Here is a 12,987-nt window from a genome sequence, read left to right as displayed (position 1 = left end):
CTTCATTCAACTGATACCTGGGCTGGGTTGGGCTGGAACATCCAAGACGGTTGCCTCACATGTCTGGGTTTTGCTAACTGTTTCTTGGGGTGCTTCACTTGTCATCTTGGCTCTTAGGTGGTCTCTCTCTCCATGTGGTGCCCCACATTGGTTTCCTATGGCTGCTGTAATAAATTACCACAAACTTCGTGGTTTAAATAATACACATTTATTTTCTTACAGATCTAGAGATCAGAAGTCCTAAAATGAAGGTATTGTCAGGGTTGCATTCCTCCCGGACACTTCAGGGGAGAATCTGTTTCCTTGCATTTACTAGCTTCCAGATACCACCTGTGTACCTCAAGTCATGACCTCATCCTCCATCTTCAAAATCAATAGTGTGTAGGATCTTCCATTCTTTCTCCTTCTGCTTCCATTGTCACATGCCTTCTGCTGTCTCTCTCTTATCAGGAGCCTTGTGATTACACTGGGCTTACCCAGATAATCCATCTCAAGATCCCTAACTTAACTCGCATCTGTATCTTCAAGGTGACATATTCACAGGTTCCAGGGATTAGGATGTGGAGATCTCGGGGAAGCCATTCTGTTTACCAGGTGTCTTCTAATTGGAGTTTATTTTTTTCCTGCATTGTATTTCGTTATCATATGCGGCTGTTGCTTTTTTCTTTTCTTTTTCTCTTTTTAAAATATACTTTTAAAAATCAAGTATTCTAATGAGTCCTCTTTTCTATACTTTCCCTTCTAAAAGCTTGTATCCTACTGCAGTTTGGGCTGTTTGCGTGCCTATCCTTGGCTACTCCACTATTTCCTGGATTCCATGGCCTTCTCTTTCATTGTTTATTCCCTCAATCTGCCATAGTAAATCCACAAATAACTTCCTAACAAAGGGTGCATAGGAGTGATTATTCTGAACCCTTGAATTCTGAAAATATGTTTATTCTGCTGCCACATTTGATTGATAGTTTGGGTAAATGTAAAATTCTAGGTGGAAAACATTTTTCTCTAAGAATATTGAAGAATATTGAAGGCATTGCTTCATTGTTTTCTAGCATATAGTGCTGCTGTTGAGAAACCCAGTGCCATTGCCTGTCCTTTTGGATGACGTTTTATTTTTCACTGGGAGCTTTTGGACCCTCTTCTTCTTTTTTTTTTTTTATTTTATTTTTTTGAGAATTACATTTTATTTGACAGACTTGCTGAGGACTTAAGCCTGGAAGACAGCCTCTCAGATGACTCTGAGGGACTGCTCTGAAGAGGTAAGGGAGGAGCCAGGATATATAGGAGTTTTTGCAAGAAACCAGGTAGTAAGAACATCAAAAGATCATTGTTTAAAAAAAAAAAATCATTGTTAATTAAAGAAAAATAGGGACTTCCCTGGTGGTTGGACTCTCTTCTTTATCCTTGGAGTTCTGAAATTTCACAGCTTATGTCAGTCTGGGTCTTCCTGAATTCATTGTGCTAAACATTAGGTGGGCATTTTAATCTGTAGACTCTTAGATTTTATATTTCTCTTTATTAATTTCTTCCCTTTTGTTTTCTCTTTCTGAAACTCTTGTTATTCAGATATTAGACCCCCTGGATAGATCCACTTGAGTTGCTTTATTTTTTTTTCTCATTTTCTGTCTCTTCCTTTTTGATTGACTTTCTTGGAAATGTCCTCAATTTTATTTTGTGCTTGGCACTAAATTTTTGTTTCTGCCATCATTTTTTCATTTCCAGGAATTCTTTTTGCTTCTTGAGTTTTCCTTTTTCATGTTTTTTTTTTTGTCTTGTTTTATGAATGTGCTATCTTCTTCAATGGGGATGAAAAATTTTTTTTAAAAAAGATTGTTTTTTTTCCCCCCCTTTAATTATTTCTGTCTCTTCCAGGGCAATTTTTAGTTTGTTTTTCTTGGTCTCTCTCTCGTGGTGGCTTTCTTCACATCATGATGGTCCTTTGTTGTCCATATTTAAGAGAAGACACTGAAAAACTGATTGGGAACTGTAGTGGTTGATCAGGATTGTTGATGTCAGACTTTGGAGCTGCCTCCTGTGCTGTGGCAATTCCTGATACTCATTTGGAGAAGTCTTTTCTCTGTAGCTGCTCAGTTTTTCAAGAAAGGAAGGCTCATTTTTTTTCTATACATTATTCTCCTTTGGCCAGAGGAGGAGGAGTGGCAACATGGCACCAGGGGTTGGAAGAATAGACTATTCCACAAATAGACAGTTAACCCCTATTTTTGGCTCCCAGTTTCATTTTCTGAGATGTTGGTTCCCTTCTTACCTGTATCCCCTTTTTTCATTCTGTTTATTGTAGTATATGTGTATTTTTTTAAAAAAGTAATTTAGTGTGTTTGAGAAGATACCTTTAGGAAATATCTTGATGTCTTCTCATCTTGGTCTTTTTTCATCATGTTTTAGGACAAGGAGGTTGTGTTTTTGTTGTTTTTTCCTTAGTCCGAAAGATTTTTAAAATATTTTTTTTCTCAGAGTATAGGTCAAATTTTGGCCTTCCATGCCATCCTTTTCAATTGATTATATGAGTGTATACATTTATACCCTGAGTTTTCTTTTCTTGTTAAATTTAATATATCTTTATCTTATTCTCCCTATTTCATGTGTCTGATGTTGTTGTATGACTCATCAAATATTGTTCTACAGCATTTAAAATCTTTTGCATACAGATATACTCTATTGATTGACAGTGAGTTTTCCTTTAATTTTGTCTCCTTTGACCCTGTAATGAAATTTTTGGCAGCTAAATTTTTGTTCATGATATATTCCTAAAAGCGGAATTTCTTGATCAAAGCATATGCATTATAATGCTTTTGATGCACACTCTAGAGTTGCCCTTCAAAAAGATAATACATGTTTATTAGTATGGTTAATCTGGTTTCTCTGTTACTTTGCTGGTATTGAAATAGGACTGAGTATACTTTTATAGTTTGCTTTTTTTTTTTAACTGAATATATTGTGATCATTGTACCATATCTCTAAAAGTTCTATTTCAGTGTCCTTTTTAAATTAATTCTTAATTTATTTCTTATTTTTTGAGTTATAATTCACCATCTTAAAGTGTACAGTTCAGTGGTTGTTAGTATATTCACTGTATTCTGTGCCATTATCTAATTCTACAACGTTTCCCTCACCGCCAAAAGAAACATGCACCTTTTAGTGGTCATTTGCAGTACCTTCACCTTCCTTCTCTGACACTCACTACTATAACCTACTTTCTGTCTCTTTGGATTTGCCTGTTATGGATATTTCATATATATAAGGAGTCATACAATATGTGGCTTTTTATGTCTAACTTCTTAGCATAATGCTTTCAAGGTTCATCCATGTTGTCCCATGTAACTGCAGAATCAGCCCTCCATGTCCGCAGATGTGAAACCCATGGATTCCTAGGGATTCCTAAATGGAAATTTACTGTGTGAAAGGTTATGACTCTTAATGCTCTTGATTCACATCACCAAATTGTTTTTTACAAAGTTTGTATGAATTTAAGGTCCTACAAGTAGGGTAAATGAAATTTTGCCTTCACTTTAGCTTCTTTAATAGTTAGAATATTATCAATTTTATGGCTAACTTGATGGTTAAAAAAGACTAAATTGTTTTAATTTGTATATTTTTTATTAGTGGTATAGTTGAACTTTTTTTCATAAGCTTATTAGTCATTTGAATTTCCTCTTTTTTGAAATTTCTATTTGTGTCTTGTCTTTTTTCCCCTTAAGTTCTTCCTGTTTTCCTTCTGATTGAGCTTTTTATATATTAAGGAAGTTAGCTAGTTGCTTTATTTGTTGAAAATATTTTCCCCAGTGGTCTTTTGTTTTATGTCTTTTGATGTGCAGAAATTTTAGTCTGTAATATGGTTAAGTTTTTCAGTTTAAAATAAAACTTTAAACAGTGAACTCTTTTTGAAAATTTATAATTAATTTTTTTGTTGGAGTGTAGTTGATTTACAATGTTGTGTGAGTTTCTGCCGTACAGCAAAGTGAGTCAGTTATACATATACCTATATCCACTCATTTTTAGATTCTATTCCCATACAGGTCATTACAGAGTATTGAATAGAGTTCCCTGTGCTATAAAGTAGGTTCTTATTAGTTATCTATTTTATATATAGTAGTGTGTATATGTCAGTCCGAATCTCCCACTTTATCCCTCCCCCCTCCCTTTCCCCCTTGGTAACCATAAGTTTGTTTTCTACATCTGTGACTCGATTTCTGTTTTGTAAATAGGTTCTTTTGTACGATTTTTTTGGATTCCACATAAAAGTGATATCATATGATACTTGTCTTTCTCTGACTTACTTACTATGATAAACTCTAGGTCCATCCATGTTGCTGCAGATGGTATTATTTCATTCTTTTTTATGGCTGAGTAATATTTCATTGTATATATGTACCACATCTTCGTTATCCATTCCTCTTTTGATGGACATTTAGGTTGCTTCCATGTCCTGGCTATTGTAAATAGTGCTGCAGTGAACATTGGGGTGCATGTACCCTTTCTAATTATGGTTTTCTCCAGATATATGCCTATGAGTGGGATTGCTAGATCATATGGTAGCTCTACTTTTAGTTTTTTAAGGAATCTCCATACTGTTCTCCATATTGGCTGTACAAATTTACATTCCCACCAACAGTGTAGGAGGGTTCCCTTTTCTCCACTCCCTCTCCAACATTTATTGTTTGTAGATTTTTTGATGATGGCCATTCTAACAAGTGTGAAGTGATACCTCATTGTAGTTTTGATTTGCATTTCTCTAATAATTAGTGATATTGAGCATCTTTTCATGTGCTTTTTTTTTTCTTTGTGTACAAATTCTTGACCTTATATATTCATTTTGTCATTTTTTTCCCTGCCTGTAATGGGTTTCTTAACATGAAGTCAATCCATGCCCAGGATTTCTTTTTTTTCATTCATCAACATTAGACTATATTTTGCATTTATATAATAAAATATAGAAGACAATAAAAATAAGTATTGCCATAAGCAACAACAGAAATAAAACTCATGAGCAATATTCAGCAAAACAAGGCAGACATAAAATGATATACATTGTATGGTTTCTTTTTAAAAAATTCAAAACTGGGCAAAACAAATTTATGGTGAAGGTAGTAGTTATCATGGGGGCAGAAAGCAGGGGTCATGACCAGGAAATAGTATAAGGAAGGCTTCCGAGGTGCTGGGAAAGTTCTGTTTCTTGATCTGAGTAGTGGTTATACTAGTGGGAGTTCAGATAACTCACATAAGTCATAAGTTTATAGTTAAACTTATGACTTATGCAATTTTCTCTGTGTTATAACTTATTAAGAAAGCTAAGACAAAAGCCTTATTTAGTTCATTAAGATCAGCAGTTGGCAAAGAATTACTGAATATTATTTTAGATACCTACAAAGTTCAAGGAAGTGTCTTAGGTGATCAAAGATTCCAAGTCCATTCCACTATCAAATATGTATTTTTTTCTTATTAGTCATCCATTTTATACACATCAGTGTATACATGTCAATCCCAATCTCCCAATTCATCACACAACTCCCGCCCCACACCACTTTCCCCCCTTGGTGTCCATATGTTTTTTCTCTAATTCTCTGTCTCAATTTCTGCTCAGCAAACTGGTTCATCTGTACCATTTTCTAGGTTCCACATATATGCGTTAATATACGATATTTGTTTTTCTCTTTCTGACTTCACTCTGTATGACAGTCTCTAGATCCATCCACGTTTCAACAAATGACCCAATTTTGTTCCTTTTTATGGCTGAGTAATATTTCATTGTATATATGTACCACATCTTCTTTATCCATTTGTCTGTCGATGGGCATTTACGTTGCTTCCATGACCTGGCTATTGTAAATAGTGCTGCAGTGAACATTGGGATGCATGTGTCTTTGAATCATGGTTTTCTCTGGGTATATGCCCAGTAGTGGGATTGCTGGGTCATATGGTAATTCTTTTTTTATTTTTATTTTTTAAAATTTTATTTTATTGTTTTTGCGGTACGCGGGTCTCTCACTGTTGTGGCCTCTGCCGTTGTGGAGCACAGGCTCCAGATGCGCAGGCTCAGTGGCCATGGCTCACGGGCCTAGCCGCTCCGCGGCATGTGGGATCTTCCCAGACCAGGGCAGGAACCCGTGTCCCCTGCATCGGCAGGCGGACTCTCAACCACTGTGCCACCAGGGAAGCCTGGTAATTCTATTTTTAGTTTTTTGAGGAAACTCCATACTGTTCTCCATAGTGGCTGTATCAATTTACATTCCCACCAACAGTGCAGAAGGGTTCCCTTTTCTCCACACCCTCTCCAGCATTTCTTGTATGTAGATTTTTTGATGATGGCCATAACAAGTGTGAGGGGATACCTCATTGTAGTTTTGATTTGCATTCTCTAATAATTAGTGATATTGAGCATCTTTTCATGTGCTTTTTAGCCATCTGTATGTCTTCTTTGGAGAAATGTCTATTTAGATCTTCTGCCCATTTGTTCATTGAGTTGTTTGTTTTTTTGATATTAGGCTGCATGAGCGGTTTGTATATTTTGGAGATTAATCCCTCGTCAGTCACTTTGTTTGCAAATATTTTCTCCCATTCTGTGGGTTTTCTTTTAGTTTTGTTGATGATTTCCTTTGCCGTGCAAAAGCTTTTAAGTTTCATTAGGTCCCATTTGTTTTTATTTTCATTACTCTTGGAGGAGGATCAAAAAAGATCTTGCTGCAGTTTATGTCAGTGTTCTGCGTATGTTTTCCTCTAAGAGTTTTATAGTATCTGGTCTTACATTTAGGTCTTTAATCCGTTTTGAGTTTATTTTTGTGTATGGTGTTAGGGAATGTGCTATTTTCATTCTTTTACATGTAGCTGTTCAGTTTCCCCAGCACCTCTTTTTTTTTTTTTTTTTTTTTTTTTTTTTTTTCCTTGCGTTATGCGGGCCTCTCACTGTTGTGGCCTCTCCCATTTGCGGAGCACAGGCTCCGGACGCGCAGGCTCAGCGGCCATGGCTCACGGGCCCAGCCGCTCCGCGGCATGTGGGATCTTCCCGAAACGGGGCACGAACCCGCGTCTCCTGCATCGGCAGGCGGACTCCCCAGCACCTCTTATTGAAGAGACTGTCTTTTCTCCAGTATATAATCTTGCCTCCTTTGTCATAGATTAGGTGACCATGGGTATGTGAGTTTATCTCTGGGCTTTCTATACTGTTCCATTAATCTATATTTCTGTTTTGGTGCCAGTACCATACTGTTTTGATTACTGTAGCTTTGTAGTATAGTCTGAAGTCAGGGAGCCTGATTCCTCCCATCTCCATTTTTCTTTCTCAAGATTGTCTTGGCTATTCAGGGTCTTTTGTGTCTCCATACAAATTGTAACATTTTTTTGTTCTAATTCTGTGAAAAATGCTATTGATAATTTGATAGGGATTGCATCGAATCTGTGGATTACTTTGGGTAATATAGTCATTTTGACAATATCGATTCTTCCAATCCAAGAACATGGTATATCTTTCCATCTGTTTGTGTTGTCTTTGATTTCTTTCATCAATATCTTACAGTTTTCTGAGTACAGGTCTTTTGTCTCCTGAGTACAGGTATTTTATTCTTTTTCATGCAATGGTAGATGGGATTGTTTCCCTAATTTCTCTTTCTGATCTTTCGTTGTTAATGTATAGGAATGCAAGAAATATCTGTGTATTAATTTTATATCCTACAACTTTACCAAATTCATTGATGAGCTCTAGTAGTTTTCTGGTAGCATCTTTAGGATTTTCTATGTATAATATCATGTCATCTGCCAACAGTGATAGTTTTACTTCTTTTCCTGTTTGGATTCCTTTTATTTCTTTTTTCTTCTCTGATTGCCATGGCTAGGACTTTCAAATCTGTGTTGAATAAAAGTGGAGACAGTGGACATCCTTGTCTTGTTCTTGATCTTAGAGGAAATGCTTTCAGTTTTTCACCATTGAGAATGATGTTTGCTGTGGGTTTGTTGTATATGGCCTTTACTATGTTGAGATATGCTTCCTCTGTGTCCACTTTCTGGAGAGTTTGTATCATAGATGGGTGTTGATTTTTGTCAGAAGCTTTTTCTGCATCTATTGAGATGGTCATATGGTTTTTATTCTTCAGTTTGTTAATGTCGTGTATCACATTGATTGATTTATGTATGTTGAAGAATCCTTATATCCCTGGGATAAATCCCACTTGATCATGGTGTATGATCGTTTTAATGTGTTGTTGCATTTAGTTTACTAGTATTTTGTTGAGGATTTTTGCATCTATATTCATCAGTGATATTGGCCTGTAATTTTCTTTTTTTGTGATATCTTTGTCTGGTTTTGGTATCAGGGTGATGGTGGCCTTGTAGAATGAGCTTGGGTGTTGTTACTTTCTCTGCAAGTTTGAGAAGGATATGTGTTAACCCTTCTCTAAATGTTTGACAGAATTCGCCTGTGAAGCCATCTGGTCCTGGACTTTTGTTTGTTGGAAGTTTTAAAATCACTGTTTTAATTTCAGTACTTGTGATTGATCTGTTTATATTTTCTGTTTCTTCCTGGTTCAGTCTTGGAAGCTTGTATCTTTCTAAGAATTTGTCCATTTCTTCTAGGTTGTCCATTTTATTGGCATATAGTTGCTTGTAGTTAAACAATGAACTCTTTATTATATTTGGAATCCCCTTAGTTATATGTTTATTATTATTATTATTATTATTTTACAAATAGCAGTTCATTGCAGCACCATTTAAAAAATCTATTCCTTTTCTCATTGTTCTTTTTTTTAATGTTTTAATATTCTTTATTTTTAGAGCAATTAAAGGTTCATAGCAATATTGAACAGAAGGTTTTGAGATTTCCATTTACCTCCTGCCCCCACACACACATAACCTGCCCATCATCATCCCCCACGAGAGTAGTAAATTTTTGCAGCTGATGAACCTACATTGATACATCATTATTATCCAGAGTCCCATAGTTTATATCAGGTTTCACTCTTGGTGCTGCACATTCTGTGGTTTTGAAAAAATACACAAAGACATGTATCCACCATTATAGTATCGTACAGAATATTTTCATGGCCAGAAATATCTTCTCTGCTTTGCCTATTCTTCCCCCCCTCCGCACAACCCCTGGCAACCCATTTAATCTTTTTACTATCTCTATAGTTTTGCTTTTTCCAGAATGTCATATAGTTGAAGTCATACAGATTATTATTTTCAGATTCGCTTCTTTCACTTAATAATAGATATTTAAGTTTCCTTCATGCCTTTTTGTCTCACTGATCTTTGATGCCTCCTCTGTCATTTATTGCATACATGCATTTATGAGGCCCTGAATCTCAATTGCCTCTTTTGTTTCATCAATCTATTGCCCCCACAAGTTCCATTTAATTAGACTGAGGTAGGATAGTATAGTGTTATCTATACAACCACTCTAAAAGGATGCTTTGAAGATTAAAGTTATGATATTAGATGAAGAATAGCTTGGCTCATTTAACAAGTAGTCAATGAATGTTAACTGTTAAGGCAATGATGCTTTAGATATCCCCTACCTCCCTGCCCACCACTCCCCCACCAAAAATATTCCAGTAGGACTGCAGTAAATCTATAAGTTAATTTTGAGGGAAACCAACAATACTCAATATCCCCATCCAGAAACTTGGTATTTCTGTTTATTCAAGTTTTACTTTTGTTTTTGTAGATTTACTAATGTTTTCTTCTTAAAGGTTCTGTGTGTGTTTTTGGTACAGCTATTTTTAGGTATTTTGCTTTTTGTTAATATGAATGGGATTTTTCGTTACTTTTTAAATGAGTTGTTACTGGTAGTTATGTAGTCTTTTAGCATCTGTTGGGCTTTTTTTTTTCTCATTCTACTTACAGATTATCAGATATTTGAATGTTTTGCTCTTCTGTGTTTCTTTGCTTGTGTTATTATCTCCTTTTTTTCTTTCTTAAGAGTACGATTGCCATCACCCTTTTTTAAAATTAATTAATTTGGCTGTGTTGGGTCTTAGTTGTGGCACGTGGGATCTCTGCAGCATGCAGGATCTTTAGTTGCGGCATGCGGGATCTTCGTTATAGTACGTGGGATCTTTAGTTGTGGCATGCAGGATCTTGTGGCATGCAGGATCTTTTGTTATTGCGTGCGGACTTCTCAGTTGCAGCACACGGGCTCTAGAGCGCGTGGGCTGAGTAGTTGGGGTGCGCAGGCTGAGTTGCCGCATGGCATGTGGGATCTTAGTTCCCTGACCAGGGATGGAACCCACGTCCCCTGCATTGGAAGGTGGAGTCTTAACCACTGGACCACCAGGGAAGTCCCACCATTGCTCTTTCATTGAAATGTTCTTTGGTTCCTTTTTTCCCTGAATTTTGTCATTTAGATAAAAACAGATGACATAGCAAGAATTTACCAGCCTAAGCGTTACGCTTTGTCACCCAAGACAACAATAACCTTGGCACATCTACTTGCTGCCCGTGAAGATCTATCCAAGATCATCAGGACAAGTAGTGGCTCCAGCCGGGAGAAGACAGCATGTGCCATTAATAAGGTTGGTTTTCCTTTCAGTAACAGTGGAGAATGAATTTATAATATCCTTGTTTGATGTTTTTGCAGATTTAATCCATTTTTCTTTTAATCCTAGTGAACTCCTAGAAAAGAGAGTGGTGGAGGGGCTTCAGTCAATTTAGGCTTAGTAATGTTTTCTGTGTGCATGTTTGTTTGAATTTCTGTATTCATAAATTAAACCACAGTTTTATCTGAATTAGAGGAGTTAAGAATTATTTTTATGAATAGCATTAGCAAGAATTATTTGCCTTCTTTCCAATAATGTAATCATTTTTTGTCAGTAAAAATCTGTAAGAGTCATTTCGGGTATTCACATATTCCTTAGATCCTTGGTGTAAAGGGAGGAGTCCATGCTTTGGGTTCACATCCTAGCTCTGTCATTTACTTAGAGCAGTCATCTTGGGCAAGTTGGGGAATCTCTTAGAGGGTCCATTTCCTGATTCAGAGTATAGATCCATTGCTCTGACAGTAGTCTTAAATAAGCTCAGAGTCTGAAGTTTTTACTTTATGACAGCAGCATTAACAATAAACTAATTTAGAATGTTTATATTAGCTTGATTAGCATATACTTACTCTTTATTTAGATAGATCACTCTATGACAAACTACTACAAAAGAGCAAGAAATCAGAAGTAAGGGATTTGGGTAATTTTAAAACATCGTTTCTCACTCAGTGCAGTGAGAAAGGTATCCTGTATCAAGGGATGGCTGTATGTAAAGTCAGTTTACTAATTATTGCTAAGTTAGGCACCAGTGTTTGGGCCTTCCTGCTTCCATTTTAGACCAAACTCCTCTCTCCTTAAAGTGTTCTGTCTTTAAATATGTTACTTAATGTCTTGCATCAGGTTATAAGCTAGTCCTGATGGATCAAGAGTTCTATTTCTTTAAGTGACATTGCCCATCTCTTTTCTGAGTTTGTAATTTATAGTCTAGTTACTTGAGGGCAATCTTATTATGAGATCTTGGAACAGCGTCCCTGTATATCCACCCACATAGCATGTTTGGTGGAGAGACCAATGAAGATAACAACCAAAAAAAAAGCTACTGATATTTTTTGGATTTGGTAATTAGGATGTTATTGCTGACTTTTAAAAGAATGTTTGCTTCTTTGAACCTTGTCCCACATTGAGGATGTACTTTTTGTCTTTCATTTATGACATAAAGTAGTAAAACATGATTTTGATTAGAGAAAGAAAGAACACAACTGATTCATAGATCATTTTGCTTGAGGCATTTCTGGTTTACCTTCTTTCCTGAAAGAGACTAGCAGGAAGCTATTTGCTTCCTGTTGGTCTCTGTACACGGGCATATAAAGTAGCTCCTTTCTACAGAAAGTTGGGGACTTAAAGCAAACTCTTCCTTGGTTTATCCTTCAAAGCATTATAAAGCACGGTTAAGGAAGTGTATCGAGTCCCTCTTTTCTCTATAATATAGTAACTAGTATCATTGAAAGTTAGTGAGCTTAATTTCTCATAAAAAAGTAATAGTTCAGGCTTCCCTGGTGGCGCAGTGGTTGAGAGTCCGCCTGCCGATGCAGGGGACACGGGTTCGTGCCCCGGTCTGGGAAGATCCCACATGCCGTGGAGTGGCTGGGCCCGTGAGCCATGGCCGCTGAGCCTGCGCATCCGGAGCCTGTGCTCCGCAACGGGAGAGGCCACAACAGTGAGAGGCCCGTGTACCGCAAAAAAAAAAAAAAAAAAGGAATAGTTCATTGAAAATCCTTGTATCTCTTTACAGTGATAACCTTGGATTATAGCCATTATGTTCATCTCTGACTGCATTATACCCACATGTTATCATATATACTTCATACTCTGTTGAAATAAAATGTGCTCAGAAATAGTCTTTTATTAGATAATCTATTCCCAAACCAATGGCAATAGAAAGTCCAGAGTTGTTGCATAAATGGATATGAAGTCAATTAATGTAAGGTATGTATTTTATGTATATTGTAAATGTTTTGCTAAAAAAATTTCTTAGTGTGATGGGTACTACATTTGTTATAAAATTTGCTAAACAAATTTAAACAGGTCCTTAAGTTTCAGAAATATTCCCCCACATTGCTTAAAAATAACAGCACATTGTGAGGAATTTGTCACACATCACATTTGTATTTTCAATATTAATTCATACTGCTGTGTCTGATACTTTCATGTCCTTAAATACTTGACTTCTGTTTCTTTATTAGAACAATAACTTCAATATTGCTTGTATCCTTTATGTAAATTTTAACTTTTAAAATATTGGAAACTGAAAGAAAATATTTCTTTACACAGGTGCTGATGGGAAGGGTGCCTGACAGGGGAGGACGGCCGAATGAAATTGAACCACCACCCCCTGAAATGCCCCCTTGGCAAAAGAGACAAGAAGGCGGCGGAAGGGGTGGTTGGGGTGGTGGAGGTGGAGGTGGAGGTAGAGGAGGTGGTGGGAGTGGAAGAGGTGGTTGGGGAGGGGGAG

At 36.6% G+C, this 12,987-nt stretch overlaps 1 protein-coding gene across 1 annotated transcript in view; it reads left to right on the top strand.

Annotated features, from left to right (window-relative positions):
- The window catches only part of FAM98B (family with sequence similarity 98 member B), a 34,934-nt gene that overhangs the window by 21,260 nt on the left and 687 nt on the right, over positions 1 to 12,987 (top strand). The window contains exons 7-8 of the mRNA XM_007460194.1: positions 10,347 to 10,514; positions 12,807 to 12,984. Of these exons, the coding sequence (XP_007460256.1) occupies positions 10,347 to 10,514; positions 12,807 to 12,984 (346 nt within the window). The remainder of the gene's footprint in view (positions 1 to 10,346; positions 10,515 to 12,806; positions 12,985 to 12,987) is intronic.

The sequence above is a fragment of the Lipotes vexillifer genome, unplaced genomic scaffold, assembly GCF_000442215.2.
Source record: "Lipotes vexillifer unplaced genomic scaffold, Lipotes_vexillifer_v1.1 scaffold408, whole genome shotgun sequence".
NCBI lineage: Eukaryota > Metazoa > Chordata > Mammalia > Artiodactyla > Lipotidae > Lipotes > Lipotes vexillifer.
The sequence above is the reverse complement of the archived record's forward strand: the minus strand, read 5'-3'. Positions and strand labels throughout refer to the sequence as shown.